The 25,125-nt window shown below is 46.3% G+C and overlaps 1 protein-coding gene across 6 annotated transcripts in view; it reads left to right on the top strand.

Moving 5' to 3' along the window:
• The window catches only part of SYCP2L (synaptonemal complex protein 2 like), a 320,192-nt gene that overhangs the window by 112,680 nt on the left and 182,387 nt on the right, over window positions 1–25,125 (top strand). For 5 of the 6 annotated variants that reach the window (XR_012230581.1, XM_073566695.1, XM_073566676.1 and 2 more), the window contains one exon: window positions 948–1,040. The exons of the other annotated variant lie outside the window; for it this stretch is intronic. Coding sequence is in view for 4 of the 5 variants with exons in the window: in XM_073566695.1 (XP_073422796.1) it covers window positions 948–1,040 (93 nt within the window). In the remaining variant the exon portion in view is untranslated. The remainder of the gene's footprint in view (window positions 1–947; window positions 1,041–25,125) is intronic. 6 annotated transcript variants of the gene reach the window in all.

The following is a 25,125-nucleotide window of genomic DNA, read 5'->3' as shown; positions in this document are numbered from 1 at the left end:
TGGGTTTTACGTTGGAAATATTGCTTTAGTTCATATTAGATAGGGAGCGGTAGCAGAGGGTAGTAATGGGAGGTATGAGCTGTGGGGGTCCAGGATTGGTGGATATGTCGCCAGCAGTGAGGAGAAGGAGTGGCCGACTTGTTTTATGTTTTATTAGGAGAAATCTGATGTTGAGGAGCAGGTCAGCAGAAGAGGTCAGGTGGGGAGGTGATGATTTGGTTTGAGGGTGCTGGGGTTTGGGGATAGCGAAGGAGAGTGAGGATTAGTGGAGCAAACACTGTAAGGGCATATGTAAACATGGAGTGAAGGAGTAATATGGGTTAATAGAAAAGCTAGGTCCAAGTAATAAGTGCTTACTCAGCAGACATACCCAAAAGAGACAGATGCATAGTGTGGGGTCGTGACTCCTGCTGTGACTGCCGTTGAAATAACTGCAGCTTCTAGATACTTAGCTGCAGTGATACTTTGCTGCAGGGGGACGTGTGCCAGACCCCACATGACTGCACACCTTAGGAAGCTACTAAATTTATAGGACTGAGTAGAGGATCAGGTCAGAGGGATTGTGGGAGCTGGTTTTGGATAAATTAGCAGTTGGCCAGTACACCAGGGAAGTTAGATGATCAAAGGCACTGGGCCTGGCTACATCTATATGCTATAACACCTTGCACTATATAACATCTCTAGTGACCCCATCCATCGATATACAGCAGTAAGTGTTGAGTCCAATGCAACAAATGAATTTAGCAAAAGTTCAGCTTGCACGGCACGGTTATATACCATTAAAAGAAATGTTGCAGGATGATAAACAGCAGTTGACAGCAAGCAGAGGTTGTACCATTAAAGAAATCTAATCCTGAGTAACCCTATTGAACCTCGTTGCTAATGTTATCTATATTCTAAGTATAATTGCTTCAATGTTTCTTTTTTTTTTTTCTTTTCTGTTTTAGCTGACAAAACCTCAGGATGATAAACTTGAGCACTTTTGGATTGATTTCAATGTCTGCAGCCAGGGTATTTCATTCTACACATGTAATAATGAGGTAAATACAACTTGAAATGCTAGATCTTGTACTAAAAAGATTTTAAATAGCATTTACTATATTCAGGATCAATTTTTAGATGAAGAGGGCCCTGGGCGAAAGTTTAAAGTGGGGCCCAAAGTGCTCTCACATTGCGCCATCACACAAACATTTTTGTTGCATTTACATGCGCTGAGTTCAGGCCATTAAACGAGGGTGTAAAATCTTTCTGAAGTCGTTCGACACTTGTTCCCGACTTCTTTACACCGGCTGAGGAAGAATGACGGGCACAGAATGAACACCAATTGATCACTGTCCACATACAGAGATCAGCCATAGTGGGAAAATTTATTACAAAAACCCACTTCAAAAAGGTGGATTCAAATGACTTCTTAGATTTCAACAGTGCACATTACAAGAAGTGGAAGATTAATATACCCCACAGTCAATTTTTTCGTATAAGAAAGAATTGTACAATTCTATCTGATTATGTAGCTCAGTCTAAAATTCTAAAAAGAAAATTTAAGGAAAAAGATACCCAAAAAATTTGCATATAGGGATAACAAAAAAAACACAGGAGGAATGTTTAAAAGGAAAAAATAAAAAGAGGGATAATTTGACTATTGGTAAAGAAAAAAGTGATGATCGCTGGAAATTAAATTTTGTGACAAAATTCAATAGGGGAAATAGTCATAAACTGTGCTTTCAAAATATTGGTATATCTTGAAGCGTGGCCCTGTTTTGGGAAAAAATCTCTCTGATAAACCAGGGATTACATATAGAAGGGTGAAAACTTTGAAAAGTTTGGTGGCCCCCAGTAAATTAAAAAAAACAGTTAAATTCAAAAGGAAAAAACATTAAAAAAAAGTACGGATAACATTTTTTAAGTGGTGTTTTTCAAGGAACCAGAGCTTTTAAATGCACCTCCAAAAAATGTACCTGTGGGATCATAGATCACGGGGCTAAAACTTTTAAATGTAATAATACTGGTGAGGAGAGTTGAGCGAAACGGGTCAGTCAAATTCAAAAGTCGCCGACTTTTGCTAAAGTCGGGTTTCGCCAAGCGAAACCAGACCATAGCGTGAGGTCGGCCATGCGGTCACCGACCCGAGCGCCATAGTCGGATTTCCCAGAATGCTTGCACGTGACTTTTTTCAGTCACTGAGCAAGGACGTACACTGTGAGCAACGAGATGACGTGCAGCATCCGGAGAGAGGAGTTTTCGCGCACTTTAAAAAAGCGGTCCGACATGTAGGTGTGTTTACTGTCCTCCACTCCCTGCCAACTTTGCTTCCCCATTGACTTGCGTTGGGTTTCGTGTTTCAGTCGGACCTTCGACTTTTCTTGATTGTCGGCCGATTTCGTTCGACTCGACTATTGAGAAAGTCTGGTTTCATGAAACCCGACTCAACCCTAAAAAAGGTCAAGTCGCTCATCTCTACTGGTGAGGTCTTTGAGATTTCACAAAGACTCAACTGTAGCAGTGATTATGTTGTATATGTCATCACATGCAGTTGCGGTTTGCAATATGTGGGACGCACTGTGCAGACACTGCCGTCCCGCATTAATGGTCACAGAAATAGAGCAAAAACAGCTTTTTAAAACAGTCTCTCAAGGCATCTGCTAATTAAACATAACAAAATTTTTAACCTAAAAGTAACTCCGGTGGAGCAGATACCTATTTGCAACACCAGAGGGAATGCTCTTTTAAACCGGAAAGAAACATTTTGGATATATCGTCTGTGAACATTATATCTAAATGGATTGAATGATATCATTCAATGGTTCCTCCTCCTCTCATCTTCCCCTTACTGTTGGGGTTCCTCAAGGATCAGTCCTAGGCCCTCTCCTCTTTTCTTTGTACACTGCCCCTATTGGTCAAACAATCAGTAGATTTGGTTTCCAGTATCATCTCTATGCTGGTGACACCCAATTATCCGCTTTTTCTCCTGACATCACGCCAGCCTTTCTAGAAAACACCAGCAATTGTCTAAATGCTGGGTCTAACATCATGTCCTCACTATATCTGAAACTGAACTCCTTGTGTTTCCTCCCGCTACAAATGTACCTATACCCGACTTTGCCATTTCTGTGTGTGGTTCCAGTATTACTCCACAGCAACATGCCCACTGTCTTGGGGTCATACTTGACTCTGAGCTTTCCTTGGCCCCCCATATCCGATCACTGGCTCGCTCTTGCTATCTGCACCTCAAAAACATTTCTAGAATTCAACCTTTTTCTTTCTTTTGACTCTGCAAAAACTTATACTGTTTCTCTTATTCATGCTCGTCTCGACTATTGTAACGCGCTTCTAATCGGTCTCCCTCTTACCAAACTCTCCCCCCTCCAATCTGTCTTGAATGCTGCAGCAAGGATCATATTCCTCGCCAATCGTTACAGCGATGCCTCTACCTTGTGCCAGTCATTACAATGGCTACCCATCCACTCCAGAATTCAGTATAAACTTATTACCCTCACCCACAAAGCCCTCCATGGCTCAGCACCACCCTGCATCTCCTCCCTTGTTTTAGTATACCACCCTACCCGTGCCCTCCGTTCTGCTGATGACCTGAGGTTAGCATCCTCAATCAGAACCTCCCACTCCAGGGGGTGTGGCTTGAGCTCTGAAGATGGTGAATGCCTGAGCTCTCCCTTTGCCACCTATTTGAAGCAACTTATCCAGTGACTAAGTTCTTCTTCTGTTATCAAGATTTTTTGAAGAATCATTCAGGAGGATATCCTGGACAACTGGCAAAAAATTTGGAAGCTTTGTTTTATCTGGACTGGCGTTACAACTGATTTGCTTTTCTGCTGACTCATCCTGCTTGCAGAGAGGCCAGCAGACTAGAAACAGTGAGAGCTTGGAGTGAGATTGCTACACTGCGTGGAGTAGAGCCTGTATACAGAAGGAAGAATCCTGGACATATTCATCCATCCTACACCTGGATTAGAATCTTTTCTGCAGGGACCGGATCCTGGAGTTGCTTGGGATACAGGCCAGGCACAGAACATATGCTGTACTGTGGTAGGGACTTGATTTCATTTAAACTGACTGCAGTGGATTGTATGGGAAAGAGGGAATGACATCAGAATTAGTGCCTGTGCTACACAAGAACACCTGGTGTCCCACACTCGCACTAGGCAGCCCCCTCCATACACAATGACTCTGGCCCCATATAGCCAGCAATAATTCCTTGCAAACCAGGATTGTGCCTTCCTTTCCCCGGCCTATACAGTACTGACGATATGAATACCTAGACTGCCCCCTAGCGACAGGCAAAGGGAGATGCTTGATTAAATTATAATTTTTCAAAATTCTATTGCCTTGTATATACAAATATGGGGAAATCTGGAGCTAAAATGCAACATTCCACAGTCAAGCCCCTTAAATCCATTACACAAGCCGATGTGGATAAATTTTTGAGGAAGCAAATTGCTCTACCTGACCCTACTAGATCTCCAGGTCATACAGATCATTGTACAGAGGATGATTCAGACTCTGATCTTGAAAGCGACACTGACACAGGTGGAGACTCATGGGACAATTTGGTAACACATTCCTTCATTAAACGGATCCTGTCCAGGGCCCTTAAACCTATCGGAAAAGAGCTCGCTGAAATTAAGCATGACCTATCTCAACAAGGACACAGGCTTGAGGACATGGAACAAAGCCAAATAGCTATGTCACAGCACACCAATGGTCTCCTTGCCAGTTTAAAAGCCCATGAAAACCAGCTACATGATATCCAATCAACTCTGGAGGACCATAAGAACCACAAGCGTAGAAACAACATTGGAATTAAAGGTCTCCCGGAATCTGTGGCATTTGATGCTCTGGCCAAGGCAGCCAAAGAGATTTTTGGGAAACTAATGCTGGATGGGGACCCCACTGACATTGAGCTTGTACGAGTACATAGGTCCTTGCGCCCTAAACCAAAACAGGGGGAACCCCCAAGTGATGATCTGTCGTTTCCTAGACTTCTGTACAAAAGAGCTGATTATGCGCAGATCTCGTGAGTTGGAGATTACCTATGAAGGCTCACACCTGAGACTGTAACAGGATCTTTCAGCCACTACTCTCAGGAAGCGATGGCTTATTTAAACCATTCACGGATGCCCTGATTCATAAAGGCTACTACTTCCACTGGCTTTAACATTTTGGGATCTCCATTTCCGCGGGTGATAAAAGGTTTCTGGTCAGATCATCCGCCGACATCAGGAAAGTTTGCAAATCTCTAGATATTGGCCTGGAGACCTATCCTGACCTAGAGACTTTCCACACTGCTTCTCTTCTCCGGCCTCTAGAACCACCTCCCCCTTGGATTACCGCGGGCTCTCCCAAAGCACAGAGACCGAAAAGAAAGTCGACTAAGACACCATTATCTAAAGGGGACATAGAAGTAACATGAACATGTGACCTGTCTCAATCCAGATCCAAGAATTATTTCCTCTTTTTGCGCATTGCTCTTAGTGGTTATGTAATTATTGTATCTTTAGTCTCGTGATATTCTAAGTGCTGTTTTCCCATAATTTTTTCCTTTACTAACTTCCCTCCCATCCCATCCTTATGCCCCCCTTACTTCCCTAACCCCCACACCCCATTCTACCACAGAGTACATAGTCACCAAGGCTATAGGCGATGTAGTTTTTCTTCTCTCCCTTGATTGCCGACAAACATGTTTCAAAGGTTATTTGACCTAATCTTTAGTAGTTCATTAAAACGAGTTTCATCTTTGAAACAAGTCTTCTTTTTCCTCCCTCTTCCTGTCTCTCTTCCCCTCTATACCCTTCATTCACTATCCTTCATACCTATCTAATCCGGGCATCATGGTGCAACTGAGGCAACGGTGGAGGTCTTCCCAACAGGCTAATGCCAACTCCCCTGTTTCTTCATACTCATGGATACTCATGATAAGGTATTTACCTTTGCCACATTGAATGCACATGGCCTTAATTTACCAGTCACTAGGCGACATACACTGGCCCTTCTCAAGAAACAAAAAGCAGATGTTCTGCTAGTGCAAGAAACCCACTTTAAACCGAACAAAATCCCCAATTTTGAGCGAGCTCACTATGACACATGGTTCCATGCTACCACCACTCAGGCGGGCTTGAGGGGTGTCTCGGTAGCGATAGCGAGGGGGCTGCCCTTTCAGATGCAAAAAATCTTGTCTGACCCTATGGGGAGATATCTACTGGTCAAGGGCCTATTGGCGGGGAATTTAGTTATGATCTGCAGTCTGTACGCCCCTAACAAGAAACTCCTGAAATGGTTGGTAGCGACACTGGAAAAAAAGCAGATTATTTTAGAGAAGGTCTCATTATAGGAGGTGACCTAAATGTTGTGCTCGAACCATTAATAGACACAACGAAAAAGAAATGCGCAATTTCCCTCAGAGATCTTGGTAGAATAAAACAACGGATCCACTCTTCACAAATGATAGACATTTGGAGGTACCTACACCCAAATGACCGAGACTTGACTTTTTACTCACCCCCTCATGGGTCCTACCATAGACTAGACTATATCTTTACAGCTAAAAACTACCTTCCTAATGCAAAAAGGTCCAATATATTACCTAATGTTTTCTCAGATCACTCAATAGTAACTTTAGAAACGATATTGATCAAACCCTTTTGCTCCCTGTAGATCTTGGCGACTTAACGAATCAGTTCTGAACACTCCCTCAACGCGTGACCATATAACCAAGACACTTAACCATTACTTTGGCCAAAACGACAATGGGGAGGTGTCAGCCCCGATCTTATGGGAAGCCAACAAATCCGTTATCAGAGGAGAATTGATATCAATCTCCTACCTACACAAACAAAAACAGATAAGCACTTCATATGCTGAAATAGCCGAACTTGAGGCTCAACATAAAAAACAAACTGAATCTCAAACAATAGCCCAATTATCCCAGAAAAAACAACGCCTAAAAGCTATCCTTGACTTAGTCTGCAAAATGGTATACTTCCTGGCGGACCAAAATGTTTGTACATGGGGACAAGGCATCTAACCTCATGCTCTCAAAAATACAACAGCGTCAAGTTCACACATATATTCACTCGATTAAAAATCCGAGAGGTATGCGCACCTTTGACTATGACCAGATAAAAATGGAGTTTTTAAACTATTCTAAGCAATTTTATAACTTGCGCCCACCTGAGTCCTCCCAGGAGTGGCCAGGAGGAGACAATCCATAGTGTCCTTCCAGACCCGTCTGGGATTGCCAAAACTCTCGGATTCGCAGCAGCGGTTAGTCGAACCTTTTTCGGTTGGCGAGCTCCGGTCCACCCTGTCGAGGTGCCCGTCAGGCAAGGCGACGGGCCCTGATGGCCTTTCCTCCTTTTATTACAAATCCTTCCCCTCGATCCTCCTCCCACGACTGTAAAATGTGTGCAATTCTATGCTAGGAGATAGCTTTTTCCCTACTCAGGCTCTGGAAGCCAGAATCTCATTGATACACAAGGAAGGTAAAGATGCTGAATTATGCAGGAGCTATAGACCGATTTCCTTGTTAAACGTTGACCTTAAGATGTTCGCTAGTATGATTGCTCGAAGAATCGCAAAATTCTTGCCAGAATTAATCTCGTTAAACCAAACAGGCTTTGTGGGGGGGAGAGAGGGAAGGGATAATACATACAAAATACTTCATCTCATGCATTTTGCAAAGCAAAAAAATCTTCCCTTGGTGCTTCTTGGGACTGACTCTGAAAAGGCGTTTGACAGGGTGGACTGTGCTTATCTGGGAGAGGCATTGACCTGCTTTGGCTTCCCCTTACCATTAGTTTCGGCCATTATGAAAATGTAGAGAGACCCTACTGCACACATTAGAGTCATTGGTTCCCTGACAGACGCATTCACCATCCAAAACGGAACAAGACAAGGATGTCCTCTTTCTCCTTTCCTCTTCATACTAGCGATGGAGCCCTGCTGTTGTGTGCAATCCAGAAAAGTAAAGAGACTGAAGACATCAAAATTGGTAATAATCACTATAAGTCTGCGGCTTTTGCTAACGACTTGTTGGTTTTGATGACATCCGCTACGAGGATTTCCTGCCTTACTGGGAATTCTTGAGGAATATGGCAACCTCACAAACTTGAAGGTGAATGAGTCAAAGTCGGAAGCTCTAGATCTAAATGTGCCCGCCCACACGCTGGATAAGTTGAAGGAGCTCTACCATTTTGCCTGGCCTAGTAGATATATTACTTGGGTATAAAATTAGCTAGATCTGATAAATAACTTTTCCAGCTTAACTATTATCCCTTAAGGGCCTTTTACACAGCAATATCGCTAAAGAGTCAACTGATTTTGTGACGCAGCAGCGATATCACTAGCGATATCGCTACATGTGGCACTCACCTCCGACCGGCTCCCCCGCTGGTTATCGGTGATTGCGCGAGAACGTCCTGGGCCGTTTTATTATCGTCGACGAGCGAGCCATGGACGCGGGCAGAAGTAATCATCGCCGCGTCTGACAGGTAAGTATCGACCGCCGACCGCTGCTGCATCGCTCGTGAGATCTGCCTGTTTGGCAGCTCACTAACAACCATTTAGCGATGCACCAGCGATCCTGACCGGGTCATATCATGGTCGAGATCGCTGGTGCATCGCTAAATGTAACGGGGCCTTTACTGGACAGGGTGCAGTCCATTATTAAATCGTGGAGAGAGCCTTTTCTGTCATGGATGGGAAGGAAGAATCTCCTAAAAGCTTGATCCTTCCCAAATTCACATACCTATTCTCAACTCTACCCCATGTACCAAACTATTTCCTCGCTAGAGTGAACTCTTTATTTTTAAAATACATCTGGAGGGGCGCAAGACCCCGCATTGACTCGCGCACACTATCTTTGCCAAGACAGAGGGGGAATGGGAGCCCCCGACATCAAAAGCTATTGCTATGCAGCGGTGCTTTCTCGATCAATGGACCCGATTAGGAATTCTAGTGACAAACATTGGGTCAACATAGAAAACATTCTATCTCCTATACCCCTTAGGTCTCTACTGTTGACTTATACTAGGGGATGAAATCCCTCCCCCGAACAACCCCCTCTCTCTGGCTTTACTCAGGGTTTGGGCGAGCTTCCACACCCTCCTGGTACTCCCCTCGTCCCCACTATTGAAACTATCCAACGCCTTGTCTCCATCTCTGGACGGGAGGGAGGTGATCTAGCCAAGAAATTGAGACAAATCTCCATTGATCAGATAATGGCAGATGGGGCACTCCTTCCGCTGACTGAATTGAGTGATCTCTTGGTCCCCTCAAGCTTCACTTTTCTCCACTATAATTCTTTGAGAGCTTTTGAAACGTATACAATATTGCCTGGATAATCCATGCAAGCTTAAACCATATGAAGTTCTCTGCTCCAGAGTATCAAGGCCAACCAAGGTCCTTTACAATTTACCAGACCCTCTTAGCTAAAGACCTATCCCTGAAAAGAGCATATGGGTCGCCCTCACACCCAGGGCTGTGGGGTACTCGGTACCGGGCCCGATGAGCTTCAATGGGAGATGTCATGGCAGCTGGGACCCGACCGTGGCCCTGGGCGCCCATTGTAAAAGGGATTGTTTCAGTGTGCTGATGGTAGTGAAAGTTTATAAGTGATTCATGACGCCACCTGTGGTATTCGGCAATAGAGATGTAAGCCGACGCTGCAGACAGATCCTCTGGAACAGATGGTGTGGTGCAGCAGTGATGTTTATAGCTCTCCACAGGCAGGGCTGTAGTCCCAGGGCAGTGTAGGTGAAGTGACACTTAGATGATGTAGTGTCAGGCGCAAGGGATGTAGCGGTGCTGGGCAGGTTGGCGCAGGAATAAGTGGAGGACACCAGGGCATGTAGTTCCAAAGGTTTACTCAAGTCTGTTGTGCAAACAGGTGCCGGCTTCTGTGCCGTGTCCTCCGGGTCAGGGACTCAGTCAACTTCCAGGCCAGATGGAATACTCCCTTCCAACACTCCGCCAACATGTGCCTTTTCTGAACGTCTCCTCTTATAGCGCCTTTGAGTGAAGTACTCCTAGTACTGAGTTACACTGGAGTTCCTCCTGTCAGATGTTCCTATGAACTCTACTTGTACGGCAGACAGCTGTAGCCTGCTTCGGGGAACCCTTGCTATTAAGTCCCGGCTCACTAATATGTTGCTGTTGTGCCCCCAAGTCTTGTTTGGTAATAAAGTGGTCACTACTTCTATTCCTCCGGTGTCTGCTGCAGGACCATTAGTATCCGTACAACCTCGGGGACCAGACCCCGGCCTTGTGCTTCGAACTTGAAAAGGGTTCTCCTCTAACCCTGGTCCTTGTTCTCTTATTCTCCTCATGTTCCGTGCTAATCCTTCTTTCCAATGGAGAATCAAGCTTTCTTCCTCTGTCTCTTTCCTGTGCCAGCAGACCCAAATCACTGTGGCCTGCTGCAGCACTTCCCTCTTCCATCCCTCTCCTGGGGATCTTCTCTGTCTCACTCTGTCCTTCTACATCTTCACTCACTCACTAAATGAAATACTGACTCAACTCTTCCCGCTCCTGTTTTTGCGAACTAAACTCCACGCACCTCCCAGCACGTTTCGTGTTCCAAGCAGGGAGCCACCAAGGGGTACTTTGCTATACTCCAAGCAGGGAGCCGCCAAAGGTGCTTTGCTACACTACTTTGTGGTGTGGGTTGCAGGTGTTGGAGTGTGGTCCGGTGTTTCCACCTTACCTGGATGGTGGGGCACCACACCTCAGGAGGAGGTGCAGTACCTCTGTGGTGACTGAGCCTCAGGGGCGCCACACATACATTGCCCTCTGGGAAAAAGACCTAGGATACAAATTCACACAATCACAAATAGACCATATCTATATGCATTCGCACGGTCCAACAAGCTGCGTGAAAACCCAAGAAAACGCTTTTAAAATATTTACACGATGGTACATTACACCGGCACAGACTTGTACCTGGCGGTCGGGAGCTCGGGCTAGGTGTTGGCGTTGCAAGGAAGAGGGGGGTGACTACCTTCACATATGGAGGACTTGCCTGTCCTCTGACCCTTTTGGGCAGCAACAGAGAAATTCATTAGAGATATCTGAGTCACCAGTGTCGCTGACACCCGAGATGGCTTTGCTGAACATCCCTATATACTTCAAACAAAAGAAGGCTCCTGGGTCGCCCTCCCAGGGCTGTGGGGTACTCGGTACGGGGCCGGTGTCAGCGGGATGTGTCACAGCAGTGGTGACCCGGTCCGTGGCCCTGGGCACACAAGTAATGGGGAAATGTAATGGTGTAATAGAATAGTTTGTGACGCCACCTGTGGTGTTCGGCAAGGGAGATGTTAAGCCGACGCTGCAGACAGATCCGCTGGCACTGATGGTATGGTGCAGCAAAGATGTAATACCTCCCCACAGGTGAAGCTATAGTCCCAGGGCAGTGTAGATGTGGTTGGCACGGGGATGTAGCAGTACCGGAAAGGTAGGAAGCAGACATGACACAGCGGGGTGCAATTTCTGTACCTTTACTTGATAACTGCAGTCCAGGGTCCTGATTACAGTTGGTAACGGAGCAGGCTAGTCTGGAAGCAACACAGGGATTCTCTCTCAGCAGACGGGCTGTGCAGTCTCCTTCCTAACGCTTGTTTGAATGAAGCACTCCAGGACTAAGTTACTCTGAAGTTCGTCCTGTTCCCAAGAACCGTACTTGCACGGCAGACAGCTGTAGCCTCTCTCGGGGACTCCTCTCTTTCTGAGTCCTGGCTCTCTATCCAAGCTGCTGTTGTGCCTCAAGTCTTAGATGGCAGTAGGGCATTTACAGCCTCCTTCTCCTCTGGTATCTGCTATAGGACCCTTAGTATCCGTACAGCCGTGGAGACCAGGCTCCAGTTCGTGCGTTCTCAAGCTGAGGGAGCTCTCCTTCCTAGCTCAACCTCCAGCTTCCTTCCACACGTCTGCACACTTCACCCTCCGCAGATTAACTGACCACTCCTTCCTCTTGGCCCTCAGAGGGCACCCCTCCCCTTAATCCTGGTTCAGAGTTCCCCCTGCTGGCCTGGAGTGGAACTGTTGCATGTATGGATTGACTGCGAGAGAGACCCATCATGGCCTCCAAGCCTGGCATTACCCTCCCCTGGAGGAAGGCAAAGCCACTGTGGCGGCCATACTCCTGGGGGCGCCACACTCCCACCTTGGCCGCAGCTATAATATTGTGGACTAAACTCCTAATCCTGACTTACTGGGGCACAACCCAGATACCCACTTCTCCTCAACTGCTGACAAAAATTGACCAACTATATTGTATGGCTGAGATTGTTACCTCGGTGAACCATTCTCAGTTATCTTTTGAAGAGAACTGGCGCTCCTGGATTAAGTATAGATCTACCCTCAAGCCTCTACAAGTATGAATATTTGATTAACTCAAAACTTTCTGTGATGTTTCGGAACACTTACCCTCTCTCTCTCCTCCACTCTCTCCCCCCCCGCCTCTTTCTTTCCTTCTCTCTTTCCCCCATTTTGTTTACGGCTCTCCCCCCCCCCCCCCTCTCTATTGTTAGTTCTATTCTTTCATAAATGAAAATATTTTGCATTTGCTAAATGTTTTACACCATTACAATCCATGTTACCTTAAATTGGTTATTTCTATGTGGTGTTATCTTTTGATCAATCAATAAAAGATAATTGAAAATAAAAACTTCCCACTCCCGTCTCCAAGACTTTACACGTGCTGCGCCAATTCTTTGGAATGCACTTCCTAGGTCAATATTAGTCCCCAATCCCCACAATTTTAACCCCTTTCTGTCATGTGACGTACTATCCCGTCCATGTGCCCTGGGACTTAATTCCCAGGGACGGGATAGTACGTCACAGCGATCAGCGGAACCCAAATGGTGAGCGCCGCTGATGGCGGCCGGGTGTCAGCTGATTATCACAGCTGACACCCGGCACTGTGTGTCAGGGGCGGTCACGGACCGCCCCCGACATGTTAACCCCTTGCACACCGCGATCAAACACGATCGCGGTGTACCGGGGGTTAAAGGGAAGCATCTGCAGGGAGGGGGCTCCCTCCGTGCTTCCCTGAGCCCCCCACAGCAGCGCAATGTGCAGCGCTGCTGCTGGGGGCTCCATCCCTGCAGGTCCCTGAATCCAAGATGGCGACGGGGACCTTCGGGGCCTGCAGGGAGCTGGCTTCCTCAGTGCCTGCAAAGCGCAGGCATGAGGAAAGCCTGTGCAGTGCCTGTGACAGATCGCTGATCTGTGATGTGACAGATCAGCGATCTGTCACATGACGGGTATGTCCCCCCTGGGACAATGTAATAAAGTTTAAAAAAAAAAAGTGTAAAAATAATTTTTAAAAAATCGCTAAATAAATTTAAAAAAAAAAAAAAAATTCCCTAATTTATTTTTTGGAAATAAAAAAAATAATAAAAGAACACATATTTGGCATCGCCGCGTCCGTAACTACCCGCCCTATAAAACTGTCCCACTAGTTAACCCCTTTAGCGAACCCCTTAAAAAATAAAAATAAACTAAGCAAAAAATGATTTATGATCATACCGCCAAACAAAAAGTGCAATAACGCGCGATCAAGAAGACTCATATAAATATCCATGGTACCACTGAAAACGTCATCTTGTCCCACAAAAAACGAGCTGCCATACTGCATCAGCAAAAAAAAATATAAGTTATAGCTCGCAGAATAAAGCGATGCAAAAATAATTCTTTTATATAAAATTGTTTTCATTTCATAAAAGTGCCAAAACATAAAAAAAAGACCTAAATGAGGTATCGCTGTTACCATACTGACCTGAAGAATAAAAGGGCTTTATCAATTTTACCGCAGGCGGAACGGTGTAAATGCACCCCCCAAAAGAAATTCATGAAACACTGGTTTTTGTTCATTCTGCGTCCCAAAAAATCGGAATAAAAATTGATCAAAAGATGTCATGTGCCCGAAAATGATACCAATAAAAACGTCAACTCGTCCTGCAAAAAATAAGACCTCACATGACTCGGTGGGTCAAAATATAGAAAAATTATAGCTCTCAATATGTAGTGATGCAAAAACTATTTTTTACAATAAAAAGCATGTTTTAGCGTGTGACAGCTGCCAAAAATAAAAACAGCCATAAATAGTAAATCAAACCCCCGTTATCACCCCCTTAGTTAGGGAAAAATAATAAAATGAAAAGAAAATGTATTTATTTCCATTTTCCCGTTAGGTCTAGGGGTGTGTTGGGGTTAGGGTTAGGGGTGTGTTGGGGTTAGGGTTGGAGTTATAATTGGGGTGTTTCCACTGTTTGGGCGGATCAGGTGCTCTCCAAACGCAACATGACATCTGACCTCAATTCCAGCCAATTCTGCGTTGAAAAAGTCAAACGGCGCTCCGTCACTTCCAAGCTCTGCCATGCGCCCAAACAGTGTTTTACCCCCACATATGGGGTATCGGCCTACTCAGGACAAATTGCAATACAACTTTTGGGGTCCAATTTCTCCTGTTACCCTTGGGAAAATAAAAAATTGGGGGCAAAAATAACATTTTTGTGGAAAAAAAATGATTTTTTTTATTTTCACGCCTGGGCGTTATAAACTTCTGTGAAGCACTTGGGGGTTCAAAGTGCTCACCACACATCTAGATAAGTTCCTTAGGGGGTCTAGTTTCCAAAATGGTTTCGTTTGTGGGGGGTTTCCACTGTTTAGGTACATTAGGGGCTCTCCAAAAGCAACATGACACCCGCAGACCATTCCATCAAAGTCTGCATTCCAAAACGTCACTACTTCCCTTCCGAGCCCTAACGTGTGACTGTACAGTAGTTTTCTCCCACATATGGGGTATCAGCGTACTCGGGACAAACTGCACAATAACTTTTGCAGTCCAATTTCTCCTGTTACTTCAGGTTCAATTTTTATTTTACCAAGAGTATTTTTTTTTTTGTGAAAAAAAGTTAAATGTTAATAATTTTTTTTTTTTTTTTTTTTTTTTTATAGTCAAAAAATTCCTGTGAGGCACCTGAAGGGTTAATAAACTTCTTGAATGTGGTTTTGAGCACCTTAAGGGGTGCAGTTTTTAGAATGGTATCACTTTTGGGTATTTTCTATCATATAGACCCCTCAAAGTGGCTTCAACTGTGATGTGGTCCGTAAAAATAAAATGGTGTTGCAAAAATGAGAAATCGCTGGTCAACTTTTAACCCTTATAACTTCCTAACAAAAAAAATTTTGGTTCCAAAATTGTGCTGATGTAAAGTAAACATGTGGGAAATGTTTAAGGGCAAAAAAATTCAAAGTTGGAAAATTGCAAAATTTTAAAAATTTTCGCCAAATTTCCATTTTTTTCACAAATAAACGCAAGTTATTTCAATGAAATTTTACCACTAACATGAAGTACAATATGTCACGAGAAAACAATGTCAGAATCACGAGGATCCATGGAAGCGTTTCAGAGTTATTACCTCATAAAAGGACAGTGGTCAGAATTGTAAAAATTGGCCCGGTCATGAACGTGCAAACCACCCTTGGGGGTCAGACTGGCCTACCGCCTCAATACATTAACCTAATCCAGGGTTTCCCAACTCCAGTCCTCAAGGCACACCAACAGATCATGTTTTCAGGATTTCCTTTGTATTGCACAGGTGAAGCAATTATCACCTGAGCAATACTAAGGAAATCCTGAAAACATGATCTGTTGGTGTGCCTTGAGGACTGGAGTTGGGAAACCCTGACCTAATCTATCCCTGTGTGCCACAGCCAAAAGTTTTACTATAACCAGGTTCCCCGCATCATGTTCCCACATGCTTTATGCACCCATTAGCCCTCTGTGTCTGTACTGTTACACACTTAACATTACGGCTGGTCCATATAATTAGGGCAATTGTTACCACCCACCTTTCGTGTCTACCTTTTTCCTCATAGATTGTAAGCTTGCGAGCAGGGCCCTCATTCCTCTTGGTATCTGTTATGATCTATGTGATCATTGTTATGCTGTAATGTCTATTGTCTGTAGAAGTCCCCTCTGAAATGTAAAGTGGTGCGGAATATGTCGGCGCTATAGAAATAAAATTTATTATATTATATCATAGAGAGCGTTTGAACATTGCTTTTTTTTCTGGGTTTTTCTTCCTCTAGGTTTTATTTTCTTGCATCTGTTGTCAAGGTTGGATCAATCAGTGGGTGTGTTCCTGAACTTGGTCCACACCCCAAATAAAGTTTGAGACTGGGATAAAAGGTTTGCTACTACACTGCTCAAAAAAATAAAGGCAACACTTAAACAACAGAATATAACTCCAAGTAAATCAAACTTCTGTGAAATCAAACTGTCCAAGCAACACTGATTGACAATCAATTTCACATGCTGTTGTGCAAATGGAATAGACAACAGATGGAAATTATTGGCAATTATCAAGACACCCTCAATAAAGGAGTGGTTCTCCAGGTGGGGACCACAGACCACATCTCAGTACCAATGCTTTCTGGCTGATGTTTAGTTTAATTTTGAATGTTGGTTGTGCTTTCACACTCGTGGTAGCATGAGATGGAATCTACAACCCGCACAAGTGGCTCAGGTAGTGCAGCTCATCCAGGATGGCACATCAATGCGAGCTGTGCAAAGAAGGTTTGCTGTGTCTGTCAGCGTAGTGTCCAGAGGCTAGAGGTGCTACCAAGAGACAGACCAATACACCAGGAGAGGTGGAGGGGGCCGTAGGAGGGCAACAACCCAGCAGCAGGATCGCTACCTCAACCTTTGCGCAAGGATGAAAAGGAGGAGCACTGCCAGAGCCCTGCAAAATGACCTCTAGCAGGCCAAAAATGTGCATGTGTCTGCACAAACTGTTAGAAACCGACTCCATGAGGATGGTCTGAGTGCCTGACATCCACAGATGGGAGTTATGCTCACAGCCCACTGTGCAGGATGCTTGGCATTTGCCACAGAACACCAGGATTGGCAAATTTGCCACTGGCGCCCTATGCTCTTCACAGATGAAAGCAGGTTCACACTGACCACATGTGACAGTCATGACAGAGTCTGGAGATGCCATGGAGAGTAATCTGCTGCCTGCAACATCCTACAGCATGACCGGTTTGGCAGTGGGTCAGTAATGGTGTGGGGTGGCATTTCTTTGGAGGGCCGCATAGCCCTCCATGTGCTCGCCAGAGGTAGCCTGACTGCCATTAGGTACCGAGATGAGATCCTGAGACCATATACTGGTGCGGTTGGCCCTGGGTTCCTCCTAATGCAGGACAATGCCAGACCTCATGTGGCTGGAGTGTCAGCAGTTCCTGCAAGATGAAGGCATTGAAGCGATGGACTGGCCCACCAGTTCCCCAGATCTGAATCCAATTGAGCACATCTGGTACATCATGTCTCGCTCCATCCACCAACGTCATGTTGCACCACAGACTGTCCAGGAGTTGACTGATGTTTTAGTCCAGGTCTGGGAGGAGATCCCTCAGGAGACCATCTGCCGCCTCATCAGGATCATGCCCAGGGGTGGTAGCGAGGTCATACAGGCACGTGGAGGCCACACACACTACTGAGCATCATTTCCTTGTCTTGAGGCATTTCCACTGAAGTTGGATAAGCCTGTAATTTGATTTTCCACTTTGATTTTGAGTATCCTTCCAAATACAGACCTCCATTGGATATTCATTTTGATTTACATTGATCATTTTTGTTTTCTTCTTCTCAACGTATGCCACTATGTAACGAATAGATTTTCAGCTGCGATATTTCATTCAGTGATATCTACGATGAGGTATCTTAGTGTACCCTTTATTTTTTTTGAGTAGTGCATATATGTGTACCTGAATTTTATACTATTAGGATTTGTACTGTGTTTTTATGATACCTGATGAAGGAGATATACTGTACCCAAAGCACATTGTATCTCCTCTATTTTAACTTATCAAATAAAAAAATATGAAATATCATCTTTGGATTTGAGTCCTGGGAAGCAGTGCCGTTCTTGGCTGGATGTGTTTTTCTTGATTCACATACAATATCATGTTATCAGCAGCATATCTGCAGTTTTCACCGGACGATGTGCCACTGAGAACAATGATTTTTGTTCTGGCATAAACAATCCAATCAATTGATGAATAGGCAGTATTTTGCTAATTTAGTATAATGCACCCCATAGTCCTCCATATTATATAATGTGCACCTTATAGTCCTCCATATTGTATAATGCACTCCCATAGTCCTCCATATAGTATAATGCACACCATAGTCCCCCATATAGTACAAACACTATGATGCAGCCCCTATAGTCCTCCAGTATTATGGCCACCACATACTCTCTGATTTAAAAAATAAATACAATACTCTCCTCGTTCCCCGCTTCAATGCTTCTCCTCACCTTAGCTGCTCCACTACCGGCACAGTGTGAAGTGGCAGAGGGGGATGATGGGAGAAAGAGTGTCATGTGACGCTCTCCACCATAATTGCTTTTAACTGTATCTGCATCTCTAATGCCAATACAGTTTAATGCGGGGTGCATTGGCACCGGGTCCCCCTGACTCACAGGCCCCATAGCGGCCGTGTGGTCTGCTGCAATTAGCGGCCTGCCACTTGCTGGAGGCCCCTGGGATAGTGAGGGCCATAGGCAAGATGCCTAGTCTAAGGGCCCTGGCTGTATTCTATTAACCAAGATGCACTATGTAATTGTGAACAGCTTATTGCAAGCCAACACGTTCATGAGGTGAAAGTAACCAACTAAAGCTATTTATTTTCCTACCACAGAAATTAGTGGAAATTATGTTAAACAGTTATTTGGGTACAGGATGACAAGTCAAGCAATACTCTTGATAACAGTGCAACAAGTTTAGTATCTAATTCTATGTTCCATTTAGCTATCTTTTAGTGTGAACAGCGTTTTATGTTTTTCAGCTTTAACTCCACAGACATCACTCGTAACATTAGGCCAGTCACTACAATATGTCCTTCAGGCACTTTTGATTACAATACTGTCACTAGCGGGAGGCCAGTGGTATTTCCCGCTAGGCCAAAAATTTTTAGCAACAAGTCACTTGGTACCCTGTATGTGTTCCTCACACTGACCGTCCCCGGTTCCTTCTACAACCCATCGGGTCTTAACTGGTGAACACTGGAATTTGGGTCTTTAACCGGCATATTCTGGACTTCTGTTTTTGACCCACGATGTCCTGCTTACTTCGGTCTCCAGTCACTCTAGTCGCTCTGAAACTGCATACCACCGCTCACACTACCTCCTTTCACTGATTGGTGCCAAGTGAACTCCTGCCTTATCATTCCGGTCTTTTACGAGTATATTTCATAACTGTGCTACTACTTGACCTGGTGTCCCATTCAAGTTCATCCCACCAGAAATTATTCCTCCATATTCTAGTTCCACATTATTCAGTGCGTACAGCAGATGGTGCCATTTGGTCGAACGTGTCATAGAACATTGATTAATAACATCTTTGGTTTGCCACCCCCCCTTAATACTGAGGCATACAGTATCCTCACCAATCAGCAATACTATTGCTAAGGCATGTCAGGGTTGAAGAGTGCTTTATATTGGTTGACTTTACTTCATTTTGTATACCCGCTCCTTAACTTGAAATCAATAGTCTAGGCAAATAGGAAAAGCTTTTTATGTAATGTAAATGAGCAATTGAGAACTATGGGGGAGACACAGATCTGCATGAGAAAAGAGGAAAAGGACATAAGAGACACTTCTTCCCCTATTTGCTGAATCCAGAACTCATCTGCTCTGGTAAATAATGCAAAACTGACTGGTTACACAGCTTGTTATAGGCAACCAGACACCACACCGTGCTGGTGAACCGCCCTGGAGGCAGTAGGGTACTCGGTGCTGGGCCCGTTGTTTACAATGGGAGATGTCACAGTGGCAGTGACCAGGTCTGTGGCCTCAGGCAGTCAATGTAAAAGGGGTAGAGTGATGGGAATAAAGTTGAGATGATTCGTGACGCCACCTGTGGTTTCTTGTCAGTTTGACCAGTGTTGCAGGGTAGCTTCTCTAGGACAGATGGTGTGGTGCAGCAATGATGTTGGACCTCCCCACAGGTGGAGCTGTAGTCCCCGGGCAGTAGTAATAGGTGTTGAGGGAGAGGGTGCAGTGTTAGGCACAGATATAGCAGTGCTGAAGGGGTTGCAGGAAGAAGGCAATGACACAACAGGGTGCAGTATCTTTTACCTTTACTGTGCTTTGTCAGTGCAGTCCAGGATCCAGATCACAGTTGGAACAGGAGTTGATTAGCCTGGAAGCAACTTGGGAATCTCTCTATGCAGATGGGTTGTGTAGTCTCCTTCCTAGCGCTTATCTGAGGTACTTGCAGTACTGAGTTACACTGAAATCCCCCTTGCTTGCTCTCTTTAGAACGCCCCTCGTATGGCAGGCAGCTGTAGTCTTCTCTCTTCTGGATCACACACGTTACTGCTGTGCCTCCGAGTCTCAGTCGGGAACAGAGCATTTACAGCCTTCTGTTCCACCGGTTTCTGCTGCAGGACCATCAGCATCCATACAACTTCGGATACCGGACTCCGAACCATGCTCTTGAAGCCAGAAGTGGGCCTGAATTCCCCTCAATCCTCCAGCTCCTCTTTTCCACATCCACACTTTGCCCTCCTCACAGAGCTGACTTAACTTCCCCTTCCCGGCCCCCAGAGAGCAGCTCCACCCCCAGTTTGGTTCAGAGCTCCCTCTGCTGGCCAGGAGTGGGAACTGTGCTGTATTTAACTGATAGACCCTTCATTGCTTCCAAGCATGACATCACCCTCCCAAGGAGGAAGGCAATGCCACTGTGGCAACCATACTCCTGGGGGCGCCACATTCCCCCCTAGTGCAATTCAGTACTCCCGGACTGAAGAAAACATGCAAAATATATTAACAAATGAACAATTGTAACTGTTACAAGATTTCAAAAAACGAAAAATTACAAAACCAAAGCTCAAAAATAGTTCTTGTGATGATTAGTCCATGCGTCAATGTCCATGGTCCATTTCCTGAGCAGTTGGTAACTATATACAAGATAGTTTTGGCCACACATAGTCCTGTGGCACAATTGTCCATCAAAAACAAACTGAGATTGCTCAAAAGATTCTTAGAGTCTCTGTAGGCACAAAAGCTTGAAAAGTTGCATATTTACAGTTTACCATTCACATAACTTATTTATATACGAAACCTTAGGGGTGGTATACCTCTGGTACTACGGACAGACCCACGTAGCACTGGTGGTGTTGTGTACCTTACTGGATGCCTTGTGTTAACTACTACTGGTGTAGTGTGTGTTGTACTGACTACACTACTGGTGGTTCTGAGTAGCACAGGAATACTAGATTTCCAAGGACCACTTCTACTCACTGTGCGCATGACAGATTCACCACTGGCAGGGTGAGGATACTCTTGCTTCACTGCTGGTGTGGCATCTGCTGCCTGTACTTGCTGGTTTTCAGGGTGGTCTTGAGTCACTTCTTGCACTACCAGTTGGGGAAAGGTCAAAACTGATACCACTATGGCCTGATTCGCTCTAGTCCAATTTGCAGGGAATTCTCAGAGTACAGTGCTGACCTTTTTCTTCTTCCTCCTCTATGGGCTGAAGGTTGTTTTGCTCTTCCATCCTGTCCTTTAGTTGGTCAGGGCACAGTTTCAGTTGATCCCTTGATACTGCTGATGAGGTTTCTCCTCCATCCTTACTGATAAGACACACTTTGGTGTTGTCAAAGTTTGATGGTAGGATGGTGTAGGGTTCAGCTTCCCATTGGTCATCCAATTTATGCATCCTCCTTTTCCTCTTTAGGACCTGTTCTCTTGGTGACAAGGGAACTGCAGGTGCATGTTGATTGTAGTTCTTTTCCTGCTTTTGTCTTGCCTGCGCTCAACTTTTTCTGCGCACTCTTGTACTCTTCTGTATTGCTGCTGCCGTTCTGTATCCCAGTCAGCATCTGGTGATGTCACCTCAGGTGTAACGACTCCCATATCCAAATCAATAGGCAACTTGCCTGGCCTCGCTCTCATTAGGTAGGCTGGAGCGCAGTTGGTGGAATTCACAGGAATGTGAGTGTAGAGCTCTACCAGATCTGGCAACTTCTCTGGCCACATATTCCTCTCTTCCAAAGGCAAGGTCTTAAGTAGATCGATCACCACCTGATTCATCTTTTCACACATGCCATTGGACTGTGGATGGTACGGTGTTGTCCTGATCTTCTTGCAACCGTACAAGTTACAGAATTCCTTTTAACACTTCTGCCTCAAAGGCTGGACCTTGATCTGTAAGCACTCGCTCGGAATAGCCGTGTGGTCGACAGAAGTGCTGTTGGAATGCTCTGACTGCTGTCCTGGCTGTTTGATACTTGGCAGGCACAACTACCAGGAATCTCGAGTAGTGGTCAACGATGGTAAGAGCATAAAAGTAGCCTGAACGGCTTGGGACCAGCTTCACATGGTCCAGGGCTACCGACTCGAGTGGCTGTTTGGTTATTATTGGCTGCAAAGGAGCTTGCTGGCTGTTACGGTCCTTCCTGCGCCGGTTGCATTGTCCACACTCCCAGCACCAATTTTCAAAGGCCTTCCTCATACCAGCCCAGTAGAATCGCTCTCTCGGAGCAAGGCCTCCAACTACTTCCATCCAAAGTGTCCTGCTCCATTGTGGTACGCTTCCAAGACCATCGATGCCTCCCTCTTTGGAACTACCACCTGCCAGACCAGCTCATGAGTGCGGGCATTGATAGTCCTCCGACACAGCTTTCCCTCATAGATGAACAGCCTGCTTCTTTCCTTCCACAACTGCTGGGTTTCTTCAGGAGCATCTGGACCCAGGCTTGTGTCAGCTTGTGACAGTAGCTCCTTTACCAGGCGGACTACGGGGTCGCTATCCTGCGTTTCTGCCCAGTCATGAGGCAATGGATTTAGGGTGGCCTCTTTCACGATAGATCATCTGTTTCTCACTCCTTGGGCACATTGGGCCACAATTGGCCGGTGGAAGGCAGGTAACTCTTTCTTCGAGTGCCTCAGGGTCTTCTCCTGCATCTGGCAGATTGGGCATCCTGGACAGCGCATTGACATTCTTGTGACCTGCTTAGTACTTGATGGTAAATTCATAGTTAGACAGCGGGGCCATAGATCGCTGCTCCAGTGCACCTAGTTTTGCAATTTCCAAGTGAGTCAGTGGGTTGTTGTCCGTGAAGATGGTAAACTTGGCTGAAGTTAGATAATGCTTGAATCGTTCCGTCATAGCCCAGACTATGGCGAAGAACTCCAGTTTGAAGGAACTGTAGTTTTCAGGGTTCCTTTCAGTGGGACGAAGCTTCCTGCTGGCGTAGGAGATCACTCTTTCTTTGCCATTCTGTACCTGTGACAGTACTGCTCCCAGTCCCACGTCCATCAGTGTACAGAACAAATGGTTGGTCGTAATCTGGGTAGGCCAGAATTTCATCTCCTGTGAGAGCCATTTTCAGTTGAGTGAAGGACCTCTCCAGTTGCTCATTCCATTCAAATGTAGGACTCTTCTTCCTGGCTTTCTTGGGCTGGCCCACCAGAAGATTTTGCATAGGCGTGGCTATCTCAGTGAAGCCTTTGATGAACCTTCGGTAGTAGCCTACCAACCCGAGGAATTGACGTACCTCATGGAGGTTGCTGGGCTTCTGCCAGTCCCAGATGACAGTGACTTTGTCAGGATCTAGTGCCACACCTTCTGTACTCACTACATGACCGAGGTACTGCACCTTGGGCTTCAGGAGGTGGCATTTGGATGGCTTCACTTTCAGGCCAAAGTTGGACAGGGCTTCAAACACCTCAGCCAGGTGCTCCAGAGATGGTCTTCATAAGTCTTGGAGAAAACACTGACATCAAGGTACAACAGGACTGCCTCGAAGTTCTTGTGTCCAAGACAGCACTCCATTAGCCGTTGAAATGTCCCTGGGGTGGTGCAGAGCCCGAACGGCATGTAGTTGAACTCGCAGAGGCCCATTGGTGTAGTAAACGCTGTTTATTCGGTCGTCCATGACAGCACCACCTGAGAGAGGGGATCCGCCCTTTAGGAACAGGAAACCTACAGATACAAAAAGGCGGCACCTCTCCCACGCATCAGTTGGTTTCCTGTTCCTAGAGGACGGGACTTCCTTCAGATCATCCATCATGGAGTCGTCGAGGGATTCCCAGGCCGGCTGACTGACCCAGGTAGCGGGGGGTTCTCCTACCTCTGTCATGCTCGGGTCCCTGGAAGCGCCACGGTGGGGCCGGGTAGGTCGCCACGGCAGTGGTCGGAGAAGGTGGAGCACAGGGTCCGGTGGACAGCCGCCTCCATAGTGCCGGCACCGGGAGGTATGTATGCCCCGGTCCCCTCCTGGTGCGTTTCCCCCGGGGTCCGGTCCCCCTCTCCTATCCGGGCGGCGGTTGTGCCCGGTCGGCGCGCGTGGGGCTGCGGGCATACCGGGGCCGCCGGTGCCGTGCCTGCTCCTTCTGTGCGCACCCGAGGGCTCAGATGAGCGGCGGAAGTGACGCGGCGGAACGGGCGGGGCCGGGAACGCCGAAACCGGAAGTCGGGTGCCGGCCGGCTTTCCAGTGCGCGCCGCGTGTGCACGGCGATCCGGGGTGGTGCCCGGGGAGGGGGTGGCCGGTACAGGCGGGGGGAGGTCGCTGGGGGGTCCCGGGTGGGAGGTGCCGCGCCAGAACCCTGCTGACCCGGACACTGGGAGGCCTTAAAAGACAGGAGGTGACGCTGCTGGGATGCTTCTGAAGGCCCAGCAATGGAGACGACAGAAGCCCCCATAGAGCAGCAGGACGAGGTGCAGGAGCGCCCACAGAAACAGGCCACGGTGAAGCCTCATGCGAGTGGCCAGCAGAAGAAACAAACGTCCGAGCGAACAGAGCCACAGAAGTTCATCCAGAATAAAGGACCCTCCTGCCTCCCTCCGTGATCTGGTACCTGCCTCATCTGCATGGGTAAGAGATCTCCGTGAATGTACCCTGATGCAGTGTTCCCTTATGTTTTTTTCGCAGGGGAGGAAAGCTACGGGAAAACAGAAGCACAGGGAATGTGCCCTCTGTAGTTGCCCTTTGCCAGACGGCCACCCTAAAAAGTTGTCAGCCATGCGTGCGACAAACGGTAGGGGTTGGATAGGGACGGGGGCCCAGGGGTAGATTGACAGGCCCTTACACTTCC

Source organism: Dendrobates tinctorius, unplaced genomic scaffold (assembly GCF_039654945.1).
Source record: "Dendrobates tinctorius isolate UK_male_01 unplaced genomic scaffold, ASM3965494v1 ptg000004l, whole genome shotgun sequence".
NCBI lineage: Eukaryota > Metazoa > Chordata > Amphibia > Anura > Dendrobatidae > Dendrobates > Dendrobates tinctorius.
Note: the sequence above shows the minus strand (reverse complement) of the source record. Positions and strands in the feature narration are given on the sequence as shown.